The sequence below is a fragment of the Hemicordylus capensis genome, chromosome 4, assembly GCF_027244095.1.
Source record: "Hemicordylus capensis ecotype Gifberg chromosome 4, rHemCap1.1.pri, whole genome shotgun sequence".
NCBI lineage: Eukaryota > Metazoa > Chordata > Lepidosauria > Squamata > Cordylidae > Hemicordylus > Hemicordylus capensis.
The window spans coordinates 271,090,921-271,116,362 of record NC_069660.1 but is presented as its reverse complement, the minus strand read 5'-3'; the positions used below and the strand labels follow the sequence as shown (position 1 = coordinate 271,116,362).

The 25,442-nt window shown below is 42.4% G+C and overlaps 1 protein-coding gene across 2 annotated transcripts; it reads right to left on the bottom strand.

Moving 5' to 3' along the window:
* Nucleotides 1–21,651, bottom strand: PI15 (peptidase inhibitor 15). Of its 2 annotated transcripts, none has more exons than XM_053242861.1 (6): nucleotides 21,609–21,651; nucleotides 20,452–20,775; nucleotides 5,712–5,830; nucleotides 2,816–2,948; nucleotides 2,584–2,699; nucleotides 1–393 (listed from the first exon to the last, which is right to left on the bottom strand). In XM_053242861.1, the coding sequence occupies exons 2-6, from the start codon at nucleotides 20,719–20,721 to the stop codon at nucleotides 258–260; spliced, it is 774 nt and encodes a 257-aa protein (XP_053098836.1). In that variant the 5' UTR covers nucleotides 20,722–20,775; nucleotides 21,609–21,651; the 3' UTR covers nucleotides 1–257. The 2 variants fall into 2 exon arrangements, with proteins under 2 accessions (XP_053098836.1, XP_053098835.1); XM_053242860.1 differs by lacking the exon at nucleotides 21,609–21,651 and adding an exon at nucleotides 21,246–21,500.
* Between the last annotated feature and the right edge of the window lie 3,791 nt (nucleotides 21,652–25,442).

Sequence of the window (25,442 nt, the reverse complement as noted above, 5' to 3'; positions counted from 1 at the left end):
AGCGGGCTGTGAGGATAGTGAGAAGAGGGCAGACATGTGGTACCTGCGGCTGGTTCCCCCATCCCTGGCTCTACCTGTATCAGCTGCCGCTGCTACTGTACAAAGTAATATTATTATTACAATTTCAAACTGCTACACAAAAGTTATTATTATTACAATATATATATATACATACATACAATATGTGCAAAAGTCAATATACAATATTTTGTTACATAATCACTTGAGTAGAACAGTTATTAGGTTTTTGCAGCACCTTACTTAAACCAATATAAGTAGTTTGATGTCACCCCTGGAAAGCAAAGATTGTCAGTGCAAGATCCTCCATAACTGGGGGGACAAGCTGAACAGGGCACTCCTACTTTATAAGGCGCTTCTCCAATCCAGTTCCCCCTAAGAACAAAACAAAAAAAAGTAATGCTATGTTTAGTACTTAGAATAACTTTATCAGATGAATAAGATTCCGCTCCCCCCTCCACTTGTTATGCCTGAGACTGCATCTATTCTGCAATACAGCACAAGAAAAGCACATAATTTATTGTAATATTTATTTTATTTAACATATTTTATACCACCCAAAACTTATGTCCCAATTTGGTATTGGGTATGAAATTAGGCACCATCAGATGCTAAATTCATTTTCAATAGCAGCAAAGTTCTAACCATTATAGCTGTAAGATAGGCTTAAAAGTATGTATGGGGATATTGGTGTCACTTCAGGAGAGTACAAGTAAGTTTTAAAGTGTTGATAGTAGGCTTTAAAGCTCTTCACAAGCTTTCCCCCTTGCAATAAAATTTATCAAAATGAATATTTATGAATATCTATATCAAAATGAATATTTATATCTATGAGGTATAAAGAAAACAAACAACATTTTCTTAACATATGCATATTTTTGCTATCTAGTAATGGGTATATCTAAGTGTGAGCCTTGAAAGCTTGCTGAGAATCTTATTCACAGAAATTTGAAAGGTGCCTCTTAAATTACGCCTCACTCAGGTTGGTACCGGTATACTAAATTGTATTGTGCTATGCTGATGTTTACCACACACAAACTCCACATCTGCTGGCTTTGCACTTGTGTGCATTCAGCACAGAGTCTGAAATGGGTTCTTGTGCACATATAGTACAAGGTAGTTGTGCAGCATTTCCAGTTGTATAGGAAACCTAAATGTATACAGCTGTACCTGCATAGTATCCCTTTAAAACTTGCTGCTAAATGCACAGAGCAGGTCTGCCAGCAGTTGTAGCAACGTCAGGGTCAATGGGCACAGCCCCGCTTTCCCAACCACCACACATTCAATGTTTGTGATATAGATGGATGGATGCATGCATGGCCCTCCTGGACATAGCTCAGTTGTAGAGCACATGAAACATGGGAATCTGCCTTATACTGAGTCAAACCATTGGTCCATCTAGCTCAGTACTGTCTATACAGACTGGCAGCGGCTTCTCCAAGGTTGTAGGTAGGAGTCTCTCTCAGCCCTATCTTGGAGATGCCAAGGAAAGAAACTTGGAACTTTTTGCATGCATGCATGCATGCAGGTGCTCTTCCCAGAGCAGCCCCATCCCCTAAGGAGAATATCTTACAGTGGTCACACATGTACAAGAGAACCTCAATATTCACGGGGGTTCTGTTCTCTACAATTACAGCAGATGCAGAAACCACGAATACTGAGTCATTGGGACAATGGAATAACAGGGGTTAGGGTTTCCTGGAGGCCTGGAAATTGCAAAACAACAACAACAACCCCACACCAAAAAGGGGGTTGAAATGGCAAAATAAAGTGCCCTACCATGTTCTGCAGGCCTCCAGCGATTCAACAGTGCCCCCCCAAGTCAGAAACCATTCATTTTTTAGCTTTTCCCATGATTATCTGTGGGGGGTTTCAAGTAAACGAGCCACAAAATGGTTGTTTCACAAAATGGTGCCCAGAAATTACCTCCGCAGTCATTTCCAGCTGCCTCCGACCCATGGATATGCAGAATTAACCCCCTTTTGCCTATTTTGTTCCTAGTATGCTGAGGTTGGGTGTAAATTGCCTGACCACAGAGACGTGAAACCATGGGTGGTGAGTTCGCGAATACGGATGTTCTCCTGTAGTCTCCCATTCAAATACAATTCATGGCAGAATGTGCTGAACCAAGAGGACAATTCATGCTTGCGACCACAAGACCAGCACTCTGCTTTGATCCCAGATTTTTAAAAATTAATAATTTTTCAGGCATGATGAACAATTTTATAAGATGTACCCTCAGAATAAACCAGACAGACGAATGAGCTGGATAGAGCTATAGTGTGGCCTGATATAAAACAGCTTCATATGTTCGGTGTAACCTTACTGTTGTTTCACAAATTTACTCCTGAAAAAATGTGTATGCAAACAGTGAAGCAAACACACCATCAGTGGTATTGGTAAATGTATATGGCAGTGGCACCAGATAATCTGAACAGGGGCACCAGCAATAGTGGCCACAGTTAGAAAACTAGGATTAAGGAAGAATGAGACCTCCCAGTCATATGGCCTGTGTGATGGCATAATGAATGCATTGATAATTGGAATGAAAAGAGAGCTACTTACTTTGGGGCATAGTTGCATACCAAGTAAATAGCCCGTTGCCAAACGGATCCCCAGACATTCATGTTGTGGCATGTGTGGATTGCACAGCCTATTCGATTGGAAGTGGCCCAAACCATCTGCAGAAATTGTAATGTTCTCTTGTTAAAGTCCAAAGTGAAAAGCAACACGTCTAGAATGAAGAGCTGAGCATTTGAACGAAAGCATAATACGGGAAAATTTGAACTCATATTACCTGTGTGTAATGTGTACACATGGGCCCAAAGCATCTCATAGGGCATCTTGGATTGCAGTCCTGAGGATAAGGGAAAGCATAGTCTTTCACTTCATCATACCATGGCTTTACCAGCTGCAGGATGGATCGGTACCTAGGAATAATTAAATTCAGGAAAAGGGGAACATTTTTAAATGTTCAACATTACTAATGTACACAAGACACATATTAAGATGTGAATCGTTTACTCATAAAGAATACAGGCTGACACTTATGACAGGGTAATGCAGGCAATTCAGCACAGCACACGCTTCTGCGGGCTGTCTAAAAACCCTGCCCACAGTGTGGCAGAACAGGGCTGTTCCACTCCGACTTAAAACTACTGGAATGTGGAATCACAGATAATAATGGAAGCAGTGTCACACAACTGTAGTTACATAAGACAGTATAATGGTGATGAAATATGCATCCTCCAGAGGGACACAAGCTTTGCCGCAAGACTTCTTTGATGCACAAGTAAAATAAAAAATAAAACAGATGCTAAAAGTAGCAAACGTTTCAATGTCACACATCAGCTTAGGTGCAATGCAGTAGTGGCTGAAAAGTGCTCTTAAATACAAGAACACAGTGTCATGACTCAGCAAAATTGACAGTAATTAGTCAATCCTGTACATTGTCAACCAGTCCTATTACAAACCCCACCCCACAATGCCCCATAAGCAGAGGGAGAGTATAGAGAGTGTAAAAATTCCTATCCTCACACAATAGGAAGGGAGAGTAATAATGGGAGGGAAAGAGTAAAAATTCACACTCTCACTCAATAGCCAATGAATTTCATCGCATCCCTCATTTCTTCTTTAACGTTTATGGTGGGACGCAGCTGTTCTATATACATAGCTTCCATGATTTTTTTGGTTCCTCCCATCTGCCTCCACAAGCAAGGTGAATATCTTTCACTACTCTACCTTGGTGTTGTTCTGTAACATGCACTGCCCATCTGCCAGATGTTCCTTCTATCTTTTTATCAAGGATCTACCTCGATAATGCTTATGAGACATGGGGTGTGTGTGTAACAAGACTGGTTGACACTGTAACAGGACTGGCTAATTATTGTCAGTTTTGCTGAGCCATCATGTTGAGATATTGTATTTAAGAGCATGTTTCAGCCACTACTGTAGAGCACTGAAGCTGATGTGTGACATCAAAATGTTTGCTGCTTTTAACATTTGTTTTATGATTTATTATACTTATGCATTAAAGGGGTCTCAGAGGGGGAAAGCTGTAGTTGCTTCATTTTAGGTCGGAGTGGAACAACCATTTCCCACAACAGTTGGTGCTGAATAGCCCATATTACCCTACATTGTATATCAGTCACTAACTTTATTAGTGAACGCTGAGAAGAGAAACAGTCAGAATTATCAAACATATTGAATTCAGCATGAGAAACAATACATGGTTGCTTTATGGAATGTGGCAGCACCAGAATTTCCCCCCTGATCCGGTTGTTGTAATCACGTAGACAGTTGTAGTCATGTTTGCTACATTTGGGCCTCCAAGCGTGATAGGTGCCTTGGAATGGAGCCATGCTGGGGATAGAGTTGTAGCTTAGTGGAAGTGCACATACTTTGCACACAGAAGGTCCCAAGCTCAATACACTGAACTACATGGACTAATGATCTGATTTAGTATATAAGGCAACTTCCTCTGTTCAGATATTATAAAAGCTGCCTTCAGTATAAGGCAACTTCCTTTGTTCATCTGTAATGGAGCTATAATTGTTCCAATTGTATTGGGCCAATACAATTGCCATGTTGGCCCAAGACTGTGATGATCTCTTGGACCGATACAGCAAGAACCTTTACCAAAATAGGAACTGTCACTGTCTTGCATCAAACCACTGTGATGATCGAGAGCTTAGCACAGGGCTTCACAATTTTGGCCACCCAGCTGCTTTTGGACTACAACTCCCATCCTCACCAGCCACTAGTCAGATATTATGGGAGCTGTCATCTAGCATCTGCAGAAGGGCCAACATTGTGTGGCCCTGGTCTAGCATGTGTTCTAAACAGGCTTTTCTGTTTACTGAACAGGAAGGGATGGTCTGTGCTATTGCCTGTGTGAAGTTGACTCATCACTAAGTGAAAGGGGATGGCTTTGTTGAGAGGAGCTTCATGTTCATACTGAAAGTGTCATTTCCATCCAAACACAATGGAAATGAAAGCTGGAATTAAATAGATAATTTACTGCATTTGTATCCCATCCTTCCTCAAAGTTGCAACATAGCCTCAAAACAACGCTGATGGTGATTCGGGCAGACACCAGAATGAACCGGGCACTTCAGAGGGACTGGCACAGCTATTTCTCTGATCATGATGGCTTGAGAAACTGACCGTTTTATGAACCATACCTATGAAGATCTGAATGAAATACATTTTCCATTGAATGTGACATTATTGTAAATAGGCCGTATGTTCTATATCTACAGTAGATCTCTCTCTGTTCCTCTTGAAAAACAGCACTGTGCAATTTGAAAGCTTGCATTCACTAACAGACACATTTACATTAACTGAAGATAAACCATGAGAGAGAGATCTGTGTCTGTTTTGTATTTCTTGTTCTCTTGGACCAATGCAGCAGGAATCTTGACCAAGACACCAACTGTCACTGTATTGTGTCAGTTCACTGTGATGATTCAGAGCCCAGCATGTGCTCCCAACAGGCTTCTCTGTTTATTTAACCAGAAAGGGATGCTCTTGGCATTGCATGTGTGAAATGGACTCATCACTTAAGTGAAGAGATGTTGTTGGGAGGAGCATCATGTTCATACTGGGAGGTGTCTCTGCCCTCAAGGAATGTGTGTACCAGGGCAATCTTAGAACTTCATTCAATGAAAATATTTTACAAGTTCTCTGCCTACCTTCCAGTTCTTACAGAAAGATTTTGTCCCAGGAATCTCAATAAGTAAGAAGGGCCATGGTCCCAAATGCAGGCAGCTGCCCATGCTTCTGCAGACTTGGCTAGGTTTTCATCCCATACCTGGCAAAATACAAATTCTTTATTGAATACTGACAGCAGGGGTGGGGGGAGGTTGATAAGTAACTATACAAACTTGCTCTTTTTTCTAGGTGGATCACTTGGGAGGGTTTTTTGTTTGTTTGTTTGTTGAGAAGCAGCATGTAAATAATCTTAAATAATACTACTATATGGAATTAAGCATGAAAAGAACAGAAGACAGCTGCATGGGGTGTGACAGTTCTTCACCTGCCAAGTTTGGTCCTCCAAGTATGATGGATTGCTCAGACATGACTAATGAATCCAATGACTTAGATTGATAATTTACTGCATTTGTTTCCCATTGCTTCTCTAAGTTCTAATACAGCCTCACAACAAAGATTGAGGTATATTAGGCTGTAAATTAAAGGTAAAGTGTGCCTTCCAGTTGATTTCGACTCCTGGTGACCAGAGAGCCCTGTGGTTGTCTTTGGTAGAATATTGGAGGGGTTTACCATTGCCTCCTCCCATGCAGTATAAGATGATGCCTTTCAGCATCTTCCTAAATCACTGCTGCCCGATATAGTGCCAGCGGGGATTCAAACCGGCAACCTTCTGCTCATTAATCAAGCATTTCCCAACCCAACTGGCTGAGAGACAGTGAATTGCCCAAGGCCAGCCAACAAGTTCATACCTGAACCAAGATTTTAAACTGAATTTTCCACATCCTTCTTCTCTTTCATTCTAGCACTTACATCACACTAGCTCCAAGCTTCATATTTATTCTCATAAGCTCCTCAAGGGAAGTGCAAATGCTACTACTGTCATTAAATCTCCATCCCATCAATGTCCTAAACAAACTAAATTATGAAGCCAGGGCTACCTCACCTAGTGACTGACATCCAGACTAAGAAAGTGTCAGTACTATGTGATAGGGCTGAGAGAGGCTCCTGACGGCAACCTTAGAGAAGCCGTGGCCAGTCTGTATAGACAATACTGAACTAGGTGGACCATTGGTCTGACAGTGTAAGGCAGCTTCCTATGTTCCTATGACTGGGCATGGGAGGGACATAAGAATATCCTGGCTGGATCAGACCCAAAGCCTATCTAGTCCAGCATCCTGTTTCCCATGGTGGTCCACCAGATGCCTCTGGGAAACCTAAAGGCAAGATCTTGGAGGTAGCCTATAGCCATCAAGACTAGTAGCCATTAATATACAGATTAATGTATATTCTTCTATGAATTTGTATAAGCCCCTTTTAAAGTCATCTAATCTGCTGGCCATCACCACATTCTGTGGCCGAGAATTTCATAGATCAGTTATGCACTGTGTGAAAAAGAACTTCCTTTTTTTGGTCTTGAATTTCCTGGCAATCAGTTTCATGGAGAATTTCAATGACCTCCCTTTCCCCTCCGAAGTGTTCTGTGCAACACAAAAATATGTCCCTGGGGGTCATAGAGCCCACAGGGACACATTTTTGTGTGTGTGGCAAAGAATGCTTTCAAGACAAGGGGAGGTTGTTGAAATTCACCCCACCTCCTGTGAGTACTGGTGCTGAGTAGATAAGAAACTCATCGGGAACACAGCCACGTCACACGTAGTGCTAGTGCTTCTATAGTCTGGATATTGGCCATAGATATAAAATTGACCATTTTACCAAGATCTGAAAACAAAAAAGGTTCACTGTACATGGAAAACATTTAAGAAAAGGTTTTATACTCTCCTTGAAAATAATTTGCCAGAAGCACTCAATGGGTGAAGTTACGCTGTGTCGGGGGCGGGGGAGACTTCAAAGAGAGACAGACACAGACAGCATTACTTGTGCAAACAATTCTCTACTGTCAGGACCAGGCCTGGTTCATGGGCAGCAATAACCCAAATTTAGAACTGGTGAGGATGGACGGTCCCTGGGTTTTGCAGCTTGAGCTAGAAGAAGAAGATTTTGATTGCTGAGAACTGGAGCCCAAAATACAGCAAGCAGAAACTACTGTTCTGCTGATCAGGCAAAGGCAGAAGTCCAAGCTGCTAATATTTGTGCCTGACCAGCTGTATACATACATTCACACACGTACATATGCACAAGGTGTCCTTTCATTTCAGCCCAATAACCCAATTCCAAGACACAAAACTCCATACACATAGACCTAAAAAGCATGGGCAAGATCTTATGGCTGGGGAAATATGAAGTGTGCATTATAGGTGTTGAGCTCATAAGTGAGCTCTGGGATATCTTTATCACTTGATGTAACATGACACATCCAAACATGTCACCATTTCTAGGGAGTGCAGGGAATTTACTGGTTTATGTTAAACCATGTAATCATTTATGTCTATGTTAAAGTGCTGAGTTGGAGCAGTAAAATTTAAAATATCTGTGCAAAGCAAGTGGGTTTTTTTAACACTTGTATTTTGATATTGTCACCCCAAAGAATAAATTAAATATCTTCTGAAAACAAATTAGAACCAAGCAATTATCTAAACAGCTACCAATTATGATCTATACAGATCTGGATCCTCAAGGGTTTTTTTTAAAGAAGAAAAATTATGTAGAGACCTAAGTTACATTATATTGTACATGTATTACATTACATTATATGTAATGTATATATTACATTGTATGTAATGTATATATTACATTATATGTAATGTAATGTAATACATTACATACATTATATGTATATACATACATAATATGTATATTAATTATATGTACATTATATTGTACATGTGTACAAGTATCTGTACATATTTGTTTGAATTGTATTTATGTTCATTGAAAAAGTGAACCTGAGTATAGTCCGCATCAAAGGCAAGCTAATAATAGGAAGGGTACTACTGTGTATACATTGAACATAACTTGTGAATAACTGTACATGCATCCCTTTAGGGGATGGGGCCATACAGCAGCTCAGTGGAAGAGCATCTGCTTTGCTTGCATGCAGGAAGTCCCAGGTTCACTCCCTGGCATGCAGGGTTGGGCTGGGAGAGATTCCTGCCTGTACTCTTGGAGAGTTGCTACCAGTCAGTGTAGACAATACTCAGCTAATGGTCTGACTCGGTAAAAGGCAGCTTCCTATGTTCCTATACAGATCTGTATGTGTGTATACTGTACACAGACTGCACTGTGTTGGGCATTACTATGTGTCGATTGTAGGTCTAAGAAGCCTCAGAGCAGGGATAACATCTCATGCAGTTAACCTCAGGTTCCTTTGCCAATCTGTGCAAAGAGCAGCAACCTACTGCACTTGTGAGAAATACCAATACATTATTCTTGGTTGGGGAGAAATGAGGAACTCCAGCACTATTTAGGATGTACAACTGATCAAGGCAATAGCAAACCCTAGCACTTAGTTACAAACTAATCTGAAGGCCATAATCCAATATAAGGCCTGTTTAAGCCCATTCAATCAAACTACAGTCGTCCCTTGCCAACCACGAGGGTTCCATTCCTGGAAAACCTCGTGGTTGGCAAATTCGCAGTTGACAAGACATTATAACCAATGGGAAACAGGGGGTTAGGGGTATTGTATTTTTTAAAATTTTCAATAATAACTTTAGCCCAGTCTGGGGCCAAGTGTTGCAAAGAGAAACACCATGTGGATTATAAATGTAAAATAATAATCAAGAAGGAGTAGATTATGCAGTTATGCATTCTTGATGTCTACATGCATATTGTAGGCAATCATTTTCACAAATGTGAGAATCTGGCTAAAATGAAGATAGGAACCTGACTCTGATCTTGGTATATTTATTGACTAGCAAGAGCTGCTTCTGATGTTGCATTCAGTGGTGGATTATTGCAGAGGAGACATCTGCCTACAGCGGCAAAATTTGAGGCGCGGCTCCTGAAATTTTGCACTGCCTCTCCGTCTCTGGCAGTGGCAGGGGGCAAGAGGAAAGTCCCCTGTTCTTTACTTCAATTTTTTTTAAAGCCAGGGTGGCAGTATCTGTTGCGGGGAGGGGGGCAACTGGGCGAAGGAAAAGTTCCCCCTTTTGCCCCCTAAAAGATTGCCGCTGCTGATGGGGCACAGTGCTGGCGGTTGGCTGTAGGAAGGGGGGGGGTGAGGAGGGGAGAGCGGCCCCCTTTTTAACCTCTAAAAGCCCACCACTGACTGCAGTGAGCTCAGCTTTTTCCTCCTCCCAAGTGAATGCACTCGGGCTGAGGCTCTGCTATAGACTGGCTTGGAAGGAAAGCCGGAAATGGGCTGCAGTCTATATCAAGGCCTCTTGTAGGGGGCAAAAGGGGGAACTTTCCACTCACCGGGTCGCTGCCTCCCCACAGCAGCTACTGCCACCGCTGCCGTGGCTTTTTAAAAAACTGAAGTAAAGGGGTGGGAACTTTCCTCTGCCCCCCTCCCCACAGTACTACTGCTGCCGCCGCACAGCAACTATTTTTGTTTAGTTTTTAAGTGTGGCAAAAAAGGTTAATCTGCCCCTGGTTGCATTTCCCTTTCTGCACATTGAAAGTGCAAGTAGAGATGCATGCCACAAATGACCAAACAGCTGCATCTTTGTAATGTCAGAATGGTCTTGGGAGTAGAAGGCACATGACCTGAAGAGAAAATCCTTGCGTTTTTGTAAGATATGTCTATTATATCTGCAACTGCTAGTTCTAATATTATGAAAATATAGGTCTTCAGTCAATTTCTGGCTGCTTTCATACTTATGTTTTCAAATCACAATTGGAGAGATGGGATGTTGGGAGAAGCCTGAGACTTCTCCATGAACCCATGGACTGGGTCCATGGCTGCATAAGAAAAACTGTGCAGCCATCAAAAGCTTCATTTGCTGTGCCTGCTACAGCACTTCCCTCCACTGAAGAGACTTTTTATACTGAACAGTAAGCTCTCTTTGGCAATGGCTACTGTTGCAGTGAAAACATCCAAAAAGCCTTGACTATGCATATATTTTTATTTTCCATTCACACACATTTTCTCCTTATCCTGTCCCACCATCTTCTTTGCTGTTAAGAAACAGTTGACCGAGCATAGATTCACTTTTTAAAGTGAAGATTCTCATATCTAGCAGGGGGAAAGCAACTGTCCCTATCCAACCCCAGCACAGCATCCCTCCAGTGTATGTTAGGAACATAGGAAGCAGCCAAATACTGAGTCAGACCATTGGTCTATCTAGCTCAGTATTGTCTTCACAGACTGGCAGTGGCTTCTCCAAGGCTGCAGGCAGGAATTTCTCTCAGCCCTATCTTGGAGAAGCCAGGGAGGGAAATTGAGTAGAAGGTTTCAATTTCCCTCCCTGGCTTCTCCAAGCGGCTCCATCCCCTGAGGGGAATATCTTGCAGTGCTCCCACTTCTAGTCTCCCATTCATATGCAACCAGGGCAGACCCTGCTTAGCTATGGGGACAAGTCATGCTTGCTACCACAAGACCAGCTCTCCTGTTGCTGATGTCTGTCTTTTCATACTGCAAGCCCTTGTGGGACAGGGAGCTATCATTTATTATTTAGTTTGCTATGTAAACAGGTTGGAGAACTTTTGCTGAAAAGTGGCATATAAATATTCATTGTAGTAACAGTAATAGCAGCTGATGGAAAAACCCCAAAGGTTAGGAACATAGGAAGCTGCCTTCTACCGAGTCAGACCATTGGTCCACCCAGCAAAACATTGTCTACACAGACTGGCAGCGACTTCTCCAAGGTCGCAGGCGGGAGTCTCTTAGGGGATGGAGCCACTCTGGCAAGAGCATCTAGGGTCCAAGTTTCCTCTCTGGCATCTCCAAGTTAGGCCTGAGAGAGATTCCTGCCTGCAACCTTGGAGAAGTCACTGCTAGTCTGTGTAGCCAATACTGAGTCCCTGCCAGTCTGTGTAGACAATATTGTTGTTACAGTTGCCCATGACAACACTTGATTTGCATGATAATAAGCCAACCAAGAAGCAAGGAGAGCGCAAGCCAATCCACCTTGGGGTGGATTTTTAGTAAAGGTGATATAGAGATTAAACAATCAATCAATCAGCCAGATATCAAGCCACTCTTTCTTCTCGTACAATTACCGCTGATTCAGGTTTACCCTCACCCCCATAGCTCCTGTTAGTCATAAAGACCCATTAGGGGTATTTATATGTACAGCCTAACCTAGGGCAGCCTAGCCTGGGTTAGGCTGCGGGTGTGAAGCACCGGAAGCGAGGTCACTCCCCCGCGCCAAGCTCCACTTCTTAATTCGGCATTTAGTCAAGGTTAAGCAACCCAGTTGTTCCATCGCCCCCAGCCAGCAATCGTCTGGGCAATCACCGCGGGGTTAGATGGCTTTCTCCTGGGCCACTGCCATTTCCAGCAAGCAAGCCAGCACAAGTTTTAGCACGAGCGAGGCGGGGCTTGTGCTCTAGGGCATCCTAGGAGGCATGAGGAGAAAGTCCTCCTGCTCCCTCCATTTCCCTTCACTGCGCCACCGCTCATGAGGGGAGGATGGCAGCCATATGTCTGCTGGTGAGCTCCTGCCTTCCCCACACCCTGCCCACCCTCCCTGGCAAAGTTGTGTGAAAGACCTCACTGTCTTGTTATGCAGCGGAAGGACACAACTTTGCCATATATTATTATTAATAATAATTCAATTTCTATACCACCCTTCAAAAAATGGCTCAGGGCGATTTACATAGAGAAATAATAAATAAAAATAAATAAATAAGATGGCTCCCTGTCCCCAAAGGGCTCACATTCTAAAAAACCCCACAAGATAGACACCAGCAACAGTCACTGGAGGTATTGGAGGTGGATAGGGCCAGTTACTCTCCCCCTGCTAAATAAAGAGAATCACCATGGTAAAAGGTGCCTCTTTGCCCAGTTAGCAGGGGAGCTGTGATGGAAGACCCAGCACAACAGCAGTAGTAACTGTGGGGTAAGGGCCATCAGCCAACCCTACTTCCAGTCATGGTGCAGCACTGGCAGGTTAAAAAGGCGAATGGCAACAGCCTCAATCTTCATTGTGTGCATTTTCACTTACAGTCCAAATGTCTCTGTGGAAAGACAACTGACTACCAGACTGGTCTGACACAGACATGCTGTTGGGGTTTACTGAGAAGCCTGCCCTTTTCTGGAGGTCTTGGAATACAATTCTGTTTTATGACCTTTCAGCACTGCATATTTTGTCGGCAAGAACAATGTGTTCCTAACTACTACATGTGGCATACATGTGAGTATTGGGGGCTATAAAATTAGATTGCTTTCAAAGAATTTTGAGAGAGCCAGTGTCATTTGCAAGAAATAGTCTATAATAAAGCATGAAAATGTTACAGCTAAATTAAAGTTCCATTAAGAGTCTAGTTAAATGCCAAGAAGCACAGAGAAAGATAAGGATACAATCATTGCTAGGTGAACTGCAGCTTTTTGTCCAAGCGTACAGTCCAACAAGAAGCCACCTAATGGCTCAGCAGGGAAGTAACTTGCCGAGGGAGCAAGAGGTTGCCGGTTTGAATCCCCACTGGTATGTTTCCCAGACACCTATATAGGAAGATGTTGAAAGGCAACATATCATACTGCATGGGAGATGGCAATGGCAAACCCCTCCTGTATTCTACCAAAGAAAACCACATGGCTTTGTGGTCACCAGGAGTTAACACCAACTCAATAGCACAACTTTACTTTTACAGTGCAACAAATGGTGTTGGAGACTAGGTTGCATCAGGGATAGTCAACCCTGGCTTTCCAGCTGTTGAACCACACCTCCTATCATTCCCAGCCACAAATACATTCTGGCTAGGGCTGGAGATCTAAGGTTGCCCAAAGTAAAGTGTGCCATCAAGTCGAATTAAACTCCTGGTGCCCACAGAGCCCTGTGGTTTTCTTTGGGTAGAATACAGAAGGGGTTTACCATTGCCTCCTCCAGTGCAGTATGAGATGATGCCTTTCAGCATCGTCCTGTATTACTGCTGCTCGATATAGGTGTTTCCCATAGTCTGGGAAACATACCAGCAGGGATTCGAACCAGCAACCTTCTGCTTGTTAGTCAAGCATTTCTCCGCTGCGCCACATATACTGCTGGACTATTTAGACTGGCGCTTTCTCTGAGTGTGTGCTATGCTTAAGGATGCTCCCTTCCAATGGAAGTCTGCTAGGTCCAGATCCTTCTTTCTTTAAGAAAACCTGTAAAGACATTCGTATTCCCTCAAGCTTTTTGATTGAGGGTGATTATTTTTAATTATTTTGCTGCTTTGTTAATATATTCATCAAGCTTTTCTATTGGTTTAATTACAAATGTCTGAATTGGCTGGTTTAAATATAAAATTTTTAATTTTTGTTCTAAACTGTGGAAGCATGATACAACTGAATTTAAAAATTGCTTGAAAAGGTTTTAATGGGTCTTCTGTAAACACTCATTGAGAAACAATATATCATGAATACAACTTGAGATGTTATGAATTTCATTCTTGCTTCCAAGACTGCATCTTGGTTTTTATCCAAACTATTAAGTCACTTACATTTATGTTTATTATTTGGATTTAAAATTACTGGCACCCTCTTCTGGAATGCTATAGTATACGCTTCTGATGCCAATGGAACATGACAGCAACACTGTTACATGTTTTATTAGTGCAAAACGTCTTCGTACTGACTGTTGGTTCCATTGAACTCAAAGGAGGCAAAGTATTTTCCAGTATCACTGAAGTCAAGACATTTTCAAAAAAACATGAAGGATTCCTTTTCTTCCCTATAATGCAACCTCTTTGAACATGTGAATGTGGTTCATGTGCTCTTAATAAAGGGAAATGCCATTTTAAGTTCTAGTGATCATTTCTAGAACTGTAAAACTTGTGGAATAGTGTCTTCCTGGTCCCATGTGCAGATGTTTTAAAGGAATGCACTGTTGATGATTGATCACCACCTTTACCATAGAGCAGCGGAGGTTTCATAATGAGGCATTACCTCAGACAGCAGATTACCAGGCAACTGGGGTAGCTCCCTCCCCCTTACTTGCCCTCTGCCAGTCACCACCACCTCTCTTGCCCGCCCACCCACCCCCACGTCTGTAGTGCTGGAGATGGAGTTCCAGTGCATCGACCTTTTGCACTGACTGCTATCCTAATGGCCATTAGGGACATTGGGAGTAGAGGTAGTTAGTGGGGGTCTCCTTACCTGTCCCTGCTTGCCTCTACTCTATGACCCCTGGTTTGTCTCCTCAGGTACTCCTGTAGTGAGTCAGTCCTCTTCCTAGGGAGAAGATGGAGACATCTCTCTCTCCCTACCTATTAATTATGTAGCCTTTAGATAGGATCAGGGCATTTCTATCCTAATATATTTCACCAAAAAACTAGCTGAGAAACCTAGACTCTAAATAACACACATGGAGATCTTGTAAATAGCTGCAACAACTAAACTCAACTCCACACTCTGTAACTGGAATGGTAGCTTCCTTGGCACTTTGCTAAATAATCACAAAACCCAACATACAGTATATCACAGGCAAGGAAACACACATGATGGACCAGGTGGTGAGAATTAAGGTGCAGCTGTGAGAATTCACCATGAGAATGCTATCTCCCATGATGTGCTGACTGGCTGTTAAACTGGAAACCTCTGTGTATTCAGCAAGTTGGAGAAGTTTAACATTTTATTCAGGTCTTCCCCCTGAAATTACCAATCACTGTAGTTTTATTTCTTCCTCTTCCACTTCCCTATGTTGTTACAATTCATTTAGTGAACAGTGCTGCTTTTGAAGTGCCCTTAGTTCTGTTAACACAGTGACACAGCACAGTCCCAAAACACACATATGGTGAATCACAAGACCATTTGACACTGGAGTGCCAGATGCCCTAGTTAGAGGGGGGAAAGATTGTTACATGTTATTTACAAGAGCATCTACTGAAGACATTAGAATGATTCTGTTATGGAAACTAACTTTGGGACATACTCTCTTTTTTCCTACTTCTGAATTTGCTGTTCAAAATAAGCTAATATTGCTGATAAGGAAGGGTGTCAGTTCTAAAAACAGAACAGCATGTCCTCAGTTCTCCAAGGAAATGTTCAGAAGTAGTGTTTATATATAAATATATATGATTTAAAGAGCCATTAAGCAAGCTCTTTACGAAAGAGCTGTCCAAATTACGTTCCTGGCAAAAAGAAGCTACCACCATCCGCTTTCTATTTTGTCATATTGATGGACTTTCTTTCTCATTAGCACTCTGTGGTCATCCAAGATGCTTCTGTGACTTTCAGATAAACATTATTCTTGTGTAACAGAACAATGGCTCCTTCAGGACTATGTGAATTCTTTACTCAGTAGGTAACTGAATTTCTGCTTATCCATTGTATTTGTAGCATTAAAATGTATTCACTGAAAATTGCAATGAAATGAAATTTTATATGTAGCTGCTGTAGAACAGAGTAATTTATCTCCAGAGGGTTAGACTGGCAGGATCACGTTACTGGCAGGTGCTCCAGAGTGTGCATTGGCTTCCTACAGCATTCCAGGCACAGCTTAAGAAGCTAGTCATAACCTATAAACCCCTAAGTAACTTGAATACCACATACCTTGGAAGTTAACTCCTTTCCTCTACTTCACAATGATTTCTAAGATCAGACAAGCACTTTGTGGCTATAAAACTTCAATGCATCAAGTCTGAATATGGGCATATAAGGAAGGGTTCCCAGCCGCTCCTCCCGTGTATGAAACCCTCTTTCCTAAGCATTTCATACCAGCCTTAGAAAAGAGGGTGCTTCAGAAGGTGTACACAGAGGTAAATAGTTCAGTAGGACAGCAAGAGTTAAAGCCAAATTTACACGTTAACTTTGTGGTGTATTGTCACTTCCCTGTGGTTCATTCCAGTGCAGCAGTAATATTTAAATTGCTTAGAACAGGCCTTGACATGTTCTCTTTGGCACAAGGAGCCAGACCAAGAGTTTAGGAGCCAGCAGACTGCCCTCTGCTCCATGGAGAGGCAGACTCAGTGCTCACCTCCCACCCATGCCCACCACTCCACTGGGTGCGTGGACTCTCCACCTTGCTTGCTCGCTCATTCCTCCTGGTCATACCATCACGTGGCTCAGGGATGCACTTAAATTCTCAGGTGCCAAGGCAAGTTGGCACCTGGGAATAGTCAAGTCCTAGCTTAGCATCTTATCTCAGACCACAATACCTCTGGATTACCTTAATGAAAAAGGAAATGCCAAATTTGGATTCCTTAAGGTGTAAGTGAAGCTCAAAATTCAACTGAGACATTTGAATGCCTGCCCTAAATCATAATTAGGTCTGTGTCTGCCTAAAACTGGGACAACAAAAAGTTATTTTATGTATCCCTTATAGCTCTGTGCAAGCTACATTTTTCTTCTTGCTCGTTCATATTTTTGAAAATGAATGCAGACTGAAGCTCACTTCATTCCCATGTTATGATCCTATAGGGTCCTGGGAAATGTTTGGCCAGAGTGAATAAGCAAATTGATCGCTAGGAGGTCTTTTTGTACCTTGGAATTCACAAAGTTAGTACTGGCTATATTCCAAGAGTGCGGCATTGGCTGGCTCTTAGCAAGTTTGGTTCCGGTGAGCTGTGCTTATTGCCAAGGGTCTGGTACTAAAGGCTTGAAAGCAAAGGAAATCTAAACCTAGGGGAGTGGAAATGGTACATTTGGCTTCTAAGGAGCAGATTGCTTACAAAAGGCAGCAAGTTTAACAAACATTTGGGGGAGAAATCTGGAATTCATTTTTAGAATACTTTGACTAAGCACTTGGCTATTGGTATGCCTGCTCAGCAGCTCTAGTTCCAAGCTCTGGGGGGTTCTTTGGCAAGACAACCTTAATAGCCCTCCCACTCATGCCTGCTGTTGCCACTGCCCACTCATTACCTTCACCACCTTGACCAATCTGGACCCAATCCACACTATCACCCAGAGGGAATGGATGACACAAGCAAGCTGCTGCTGCTCCTCCCCACTACTGTCACATAGGTGAGCTAACAGCAACACAGAAGAGGATGGGGACATAGCTACTGAGAGCATCTACTTTGGGCATCTTTGAGGTAGAGCATCTACTTTGCATGCTAAGGATTGAGCTTTGGACCTTCTGCATCTCCAGGCTGGGAAAGATCCTTGCCTGAAACCCTGGAGAACTCCTCATGATCAGAGTAGTCAGGACCAAGCTGGATAGACCAATAGTCCAACTGCCAATGGGAACTTCCTATGCACTTGGGAGGAGGAGGAGCCATCTCCGTGCACTCACTAGCTCATACAGAGCACAAGGGAATGTGGTGGCTTGAGCACCACCTGCGTAAACACCAACAATGGGGCTGTGATGCAGGAGAATCTTGGTCCATCGTAAGGGCTCCAGTTGTGCAGTGAGATGCCTACTGGTAGTAGGTGTCATGTCATGCAACTACAGCACAGCCCCATTGGTGGTGCTATGACTGGGCAAGGGTGGTGGCTCATGCATTCAAAGAGCATAACATTCTATTATGCTCTTTGTGAAGCACTTGCCCAGAGCAAGATTGCTCCTGATAGATGAGCAATTTTTGGTTTTGACATGGGTCTTCACCAGCCCTATCTGGAGAGACCAGGGATCAAGCCTGCAAAAGCATGTGCTTTACTGAGCTGGAGTACCTCCATGCTGCACCACCAGCACCACCTTCTTGTCCTGCCCCTCTGCTGTGTTCAGATCAATAAGTCACTTTCCATGTGGAGTTCAGCTTTGTGGGGAGTTCACTATTTAAAGGCTCCAGTTTTCCTTGATCCCTTCTTCCCCTCCACTACTGAACATAAGAATAGCTCTGCTGGATCAGGCCCAAGGCCCATCTAGTCCACCATCCTGTTTCACACAGTGGCCCACCAGATGCCGCTGGCAGCCTACAGGCAGGAGTTGCGGGCATGCCCTCTCTCCTGCTGTTACTCCCCTGCAACTGTACTCAGTGGCATCCTACCATTGCATCTGGGGTCAATTTTGTTTCCATTAATATTATCAGTTCTTTAATACCATGAATCCATATATAAATTCACAATTTCCAGCTCTGGGTCCATCAAGAGTGGGAGACAAATAATATGACATATACAAGGATCTTAAGACAGCTGCCATCAGGTGGGCAGAGGATGGGTGAAATGGTAACCAAGATCATGCAGTGTACTGGTCCCTTGCTAACTAGGCAAATAGGCACCTTTCAAAGTGGCGATTCTCTTATATTTAGTGGGGAGGGGGTGCATAGGTACCTTGTTCAACCCAGCTCAACATCCCCTCAGTGGCTGTTACTAGTGTCTCCCTTGTGCTTTTTTTTTCTAGACTATGAGCCCATTGGAGACAGAGAACCAGCTTATTGTTCTTTTTCTATGTAAACGGCTTTGTTGAAAAGTGGTATATAAATAATAGTAGGTGTACTAAGTAAATTAAGTGTATATTAGGAGAGAAGCTTCTCTGAAAAAAGTGAACACACAAAAATGCTGTGGCAAGGTCCTATTAGTGTGCATGCAGGAGCTTTCATGGACAATAGGCTACTTTGATACATGTTTGGGTTGAGGTTCATGGACTATAAAACTAACATAAACCACACAAACTAGCTGTACATGAGTTAACAGGCACAAGATCTTCCCAAATAATCTTGGGAACTGTAGTTTACTAAAACCTGCCAATTCTGTTATGGATCTATGTAGTCTCTCTCACAGAACTACAGCTCCCATGGTTTCCCAGCAGGAGAGGATAATAGCTTAAAGTAGTTCAAGTTTGCAATGCAGTTACTCCACCAAGGCAACAAAAAACATAGTATAGATACAACCTACATCTTGATAGCTGGAGTTTTGAAGAAGATACAAGAACAATATTTTTTAAAAATTCTACTGGAGCATTGTAGCATGAATACCAAGTTGTTGGTGCTGTAATTTATACACACATGGGAGCCACCCATAATCCTCATTGAAACTCTGACCAGTGATGCCAAATGTATTGATTCCAGTATTGTAGTTGCTGGTCATTCTGAGTATTCTTTGAAGTTTGCATAGGTACCTTAAGTTGAGACTTAGTATGGACAGGAAGACTGAAATACTTCTAAACCAGTTTCTGTATGTTTGTATTTATTAATATAGCTCCACAAATGTGCTACATTGTGTGGCACTTTATAGTGATATGAACAAAATGGCCGATCCCTGGCCCCAAGGAGCTTACAATTCTGACAGAGGAAGGAAACAAGTTGGAGGCAAGAACAACAGGCAAAGAACATCTGTAAGTTCAGTTGGGCCCAGGTCATCAGGAGATGAGTATTGGCAAGACACCACCTTCATCAGAGAAATACTTGAGAACAACTTTTAAATTTATAATGTTCAAAGTATTTTTGATACTCTATAAATGTATGCAAAACTTCAACAGGAGCATACTTTACTGAACCAAAAATTATTTTTATTCTATGCAGCAGTTTCTAGCTATTAATGCATGCAGTGCATTAAATGCAAGAGATTACCTGCACTCTTCAAAGCAGAGCTGTTACAGCAGCATGAGAACTTTTGCCACAATCCAGAGTCATATAAGGAGGAAAGAATTATGCTAGAAAGGGGGCGTGCACTAGTGGCCATTGGTTACTCAGCAAACAAACTATTACAGTGCTTCCAAAAGCCATTGGCCTGGCTAGGTTTTTTTGTTTGTTTGTTAGATCATAGTTTAAGCTATGAAGCCTCAAATGCATACTTTCATTTCTAGCCCAGAATGTCTGAAGTTCAGAAATGGGTATAGAATTAAATTGCTGTATACTTGCCATATATTCCATGTTGGATGCAGGTGGGAATACCTTGCCTCTAACTTGATTGTGATAATCCAGAATCGCAATCATGTCATTCTGCGAGATGTATCTTTTCCTCCTGGTTTTGGGGAGGCTTGCAGAATCCAGATGAGCTTTCAGGGCCACTTCAATATCAGTATAATTATTGGTTGGCAGAAATAAGTCAGTGGAATTGGACAACTCTACTGCACTTGTTTCACAGAAAATAGAAATTAAGAGGGCACCACTGACTGCTGAAATAATCATTTTGGAACTGGGGGAAGAAACCTCTGCTTTAAGCCAGGAAGAAAAAGAGAAGATCTGTGGACAAGAGAAAAGAGTTCAAGAATGTGACTGGGAGCAAACTGAATGTCTTTGACTCTCCAATTAGCTTCTCCCCAGCTACTCCCACAAGGTGATTAATATATTCAAGAAAATCCCAAATATGATATTCCCAGAGTCAAATAAAGCTCCACATTGTCTCAAGTAGCTTAGCAACTATACACAAATTGCACAACAGCAGACAGCATAGTTTATTCATACTGGTCATTTTATTATGGCTAGAGAGGCTGCAAAGAACACCCAATATTCTGCAAAATATATCAGTCCTCCTCATTAAGAAGAATAGGTTTTGCACTGATAAAGAGTCATAAGCAAAGTGATAAGCAAGCACATGAGAAGACATGGAAACAGAATCTCTTACTTGTACTGCTAAACTGAATCCAAGACAATAGGATGTGTGTATTAATAAAAATGCATGCAAAGCAAACTGACTAAGCTCAATAGCTTACCTCTTGTGCAGAACCAAAGCCTAGTATATTGTCCTTCCAAGTTAAACAGCTCTTTTCTGTGCTCTAGTGTGAACCCTTTGAAAGTGGAGTGTATTTTATTACAAACCTTCAAAGAGAAGGCGGGGGAGGGGGAACTCTGCAAGCTTTCTAGCTGCTGGCTAGAAGCGGCAAGCAGCTTTTATATGTTACAGTTTGTGATCTAAGGGCAGCTCTTTTCCAAGGGTCTCTTCCACTGAACTCCACCCATTTTGCTCAGAAAACACTGATTGGGTGCCATCTGTTTTTTACTATAGGATATTGTTTCACACCCCCTTCTCCCTGGCTACAAGGAGACAGAAGGGTTTTCCCTTTCAAGCTGTATACCTTTTTCCTTAGCTTTCCTTTTCTTCTTTCAGTTTAATTCCCTCATGCTGATCGTTCTGAAAGAAAAACAATATAGATGTTCTTCAGCTGTCTTTTCTTAACAAATTGTAGGACATGCAAGCAGTAGCTTAAAGCAACAGAGAGAGATTTAGTGGATCAGTCACCACTGAGTGAACTAGACCCTTGAAGTACGACTTACAGTTTATTTTCATTCAGGCACGTTCCGAAGCAGGAATGAATTAACTGATAACTTGGGAAATATGTGGATCACCTGAATGCCTGCCTATGAAAAGCTATAGAAGCAGCTTGACTTGAGAGCAAAAGGGGGTCAGAGAAACATCTGGTTCACATTTAGTAGAATATAATTGGAATTATTTAGGCAGCGAATGGTTCAGCCACTTATACAGCAAAAACTGAGGGTATAACACCAGGTTCATGAAGAATGCAGCAGCAGCAGTAAGGACAGCCAATGATCCAGAGCCAGCAATCCCATATTATGGGGTTACAGAATGGAGCTCCTTCAATATCAGGCAGAAGCAGTGCCAGGACCGGGAGGCCTGAGGAAATCTTTGAGACTGGGCCCCTCAAAAATGCAATAAAAATATTTTGTGATGTCATAAAGTGGAACACAGGAAAAGAGGAATAGAAACAGCAGGAAACGGGGACTGGTTATGAGAATATACACAGATGCTTACTCATTTTGCCAGTGCCCCAGGCTGTAATGTTCCAGCTAGGGTGTATTTCATGAACCACCCATTGTGGAAGAGTGGTACAGTGGTTACGGTAACAAACACACTAAAACTTGGACCTAGATATTCCTGGAGATCATATGAGTCTTAAAGCAAGTCATTCAGTGTCTTGTGACATAAAGCAGAATGGTCTGTTTAAAGGTGTAAAGAATGCAATTTTGAAATATTCCTAGATGCCACAAGTTGCACAGTCCATTGAAGTTTGCAAAATAGCTGAACATAAACAGGAGGGACTGATTACAGCCTAGACTCCCAACAAGGAGTAATTGTAGGGCTTCCGGGGCCCTACCAATACCTCTAAATACTCAGAGGCTTCCTGATGCTGCAGCCACACAGTTTGTTCCCCATCTGACGATCACTAGTTTGAAACTGATGCGCCTTCAGCAAAGTGTCTGAGCAATGCTGCAGACTCCTCACTGGCTGGCTATGTACTGAATTTCAACATACCCCTCCCTTTAGCCTGTCCAACAGTTGCCCCATTACTCTCAACAAGACTGCTTATTATTACAGTAAGTAAATGTGGATGTGAGATAGTGATTGTAGTAGCCTGTCTCCCTAACTGTGTAACACTTAAGTGTGTGTATTCACACATTCACAAATTTAAGTGTTACAGTTTTATTCTCTGTTCCCCCTTTTAATAGGTGGGTTAGAGTATGAGAAACAGATGTGAGACCAAATTAGTAATAATTAAAACACCTCTTAACTGTAGATTCTATACACAGAATAAAATAGATATTGGCCTGACACTGATATCTAGAGATACTATCACCAAGGCATGTAACTTTAACCCTAAGTTAGATAACTTCCAACTATAATATGGCCATTTTTCTTGCCCTTAATTTCCCCCCCTCCAGTTAAAATTCACAGTGCTGAGGTAGAGGCTATTCACACGATGGGGCGAAATTGGGCTAGCAGAGGCTAGCCCGATTTCGCCCCATCGTGTGAACCACCGGGCTCAGCTGCGAGCCTGGTGGTTCCTAGGCGGGTAACCCGCCTAAATACCCTTGCCTTAAAACCAGGTTTGTGGAGCGAGCGCTCCGCAAACCTGGTTTTAAAAACCGTGAGTAGCCACGGCATGGCTCCATGCCGCGGCTGCTCACAAGGAGACCCCTGGAGAGGAGGCAAAACACCGCCTCCTGGCTCAGGGGGTCTCACCAGCATCCCCTGCATGCTCGTGCAGGGCATGCTGGAGATTCCGGTGGCCAATTGGCCCCCGCTCCCCCAGCCCCTGCCGGCTTCATCATGAAGCCGGCAATCATGTGGGCTCCCTCCCCACTCAGCTCACCAAACCAGGTCTCACCAATCATGAGACCCGGCTCAGAGTCTTCTTTCTGGTAAGATTTGGCTGCTGAACTTATCTGGCCACAAAGTCTTCCTTCATTTAAGGCCTGGATCACACAATCGTTCAAATGTAGGTTTAATTAGGTTACGATCATTAGCATGGTTGTGTGAACATGGCCACACCAAAGTGGTTTATGGACCAAAATGGCCATTAGGGGGAACTTTTTAATTGGTTACCATGAAAACGAACTAAGTCAGCATTAGAGAACAACTGGGGAAAGCAACTGGGATTTTTAAACTGGTTGCTAGGTAGAATTTTCTGGCCAGAAACCCTGAAAAAGCCTCATGTTGCTGTGCACACAGAAATAGGGCAAGTGGTGCATCTCTGGGGTGCTTGAAGCCTTGGCTTGAGTACAGCCTAGGTGGTGAGCCTGCTAACTGTAGTGTGTACAGCATCGTTTCTAGGGCTCTGTTTTCATCTTTTGTCATCATCAAATATTCTAGGAGAGGAAATTAGCCACCATGATTATGACCATAATGAGTGCTTTAAAAGAGAAATGGGTAGATATTTTTTCAGATCACTTTAATTTACCTCTTTATTAAACCCTTTAAGCACCTGACCATGCTCTGTCTACTCACTGTTATAATGATTTCAGAAGAAACAGACTTTTTACACCCTTCTTAATGCAGGCAAACACACATGCTTCTTCATTGCTAGTTGGGTAGGGAACACAACTGAAACTGAAATGCAGAACAAAAGAAAGTCCAAGGAGTGGAGTTCTGATCTCTTAATTCTTCGTGGGCCATATTACTACACAGGGTTGTTGTTTTTCCCCAGGATCACTTAAGTAATCATGGGGTGGTTGTAATCATGAAAAATCCACCCTGAGTCACAGGAAATCTTGAGTGAGCAGAACTTGGAGTCCTCCTGCTGCATTGTTGGAAGGAGCACCAGCATCATCTTGTATATGTATATACCATTGTATATGTATATACCATTATTCCTGTTCTTAAAACAAGCTGTCATTTTTAAATGGAAGCTGTCACTGTCATGTCATAAATTAAATAGGCTCTCTCCGATGGGTACAGATAGGAAGTGCACTACTACATGTGCATTGAACAAAATATATGAAAAACTGTACATGCAAATAGATCTGTACATGTGTATACTGTACACATACTGTACATGAATTGAACATAATGTATGGGCAGAACCTTCTGTTTTCATTTTTGGTGAAAAATGAAATGACCAAAGCTGATAAAATAGAAAAACATTTTGTGTCTCCCAAGTTTTGTAAGTTGTGATTGTTGACATGATGTCTGAAACCAGTCTGCACAACTTGTGATCCAATGTGAATGCAGCCCTCCAGTGTCAACTGCAGCCTACAATGTATTTATCAACCCTGCTTTTACTTGCCAGCCTCATGCAGGCAGCAAAAGCACAAAATCTTATCAAGGTCTTGTTGTTCTATACATGACTGATGTGCTGTGTCCAGCTTTGTGGGCTGGAAGTTGTGTGGATCTGGTCTAAAATAACTAATATGACCAGCAATTTCTTTTAGAAAACAGTATGTGAAAGCCATACATTCATACACACTTGTGAAGAAGGAGAACATTCTCTGTGTTATATGTGAGAAATAAGATGGTTTGGTTTCCAAGAGGCTATTCATTTTGAAATTAATGTAATAGCTAACGGACACTCTTGTCAATAAGAGTAAAGTGATGTGAGAAATTATGACTTCATTCTTAACAGTAGTAGTAGTAGTAGTAAGTTCATTACAGTCATAGACCAGCACAGTTCTTA

What these genes read in the sequence shown, in the direction of transcription:
- PI15 (XM_053242861.1), bottom strand. Translation starts at nt 20,721, where the DNA reads ATGATTATTTCAGCAGTCAGTGGTGCCCTCTTAATTTCTATTTTCTGT. An exon ending in CTTTCTGTAAGAACTGGAAG is followed by an intron (nt 2,949 to 5,711) that starts GTAGGCAGAGAA and finishes AATTATTCCTAG; the next exon opens with GTACCGATCCATCCTGCAGC. An exon ending in TGTGTACACATTACACACAG is followed by an intron (nt 2,700 to 2,815) that starts GTAATATGAGTT and finishes CAATTTCTGCAG; the next exon opens with ATGGTTTGGGCCACTTCCAA.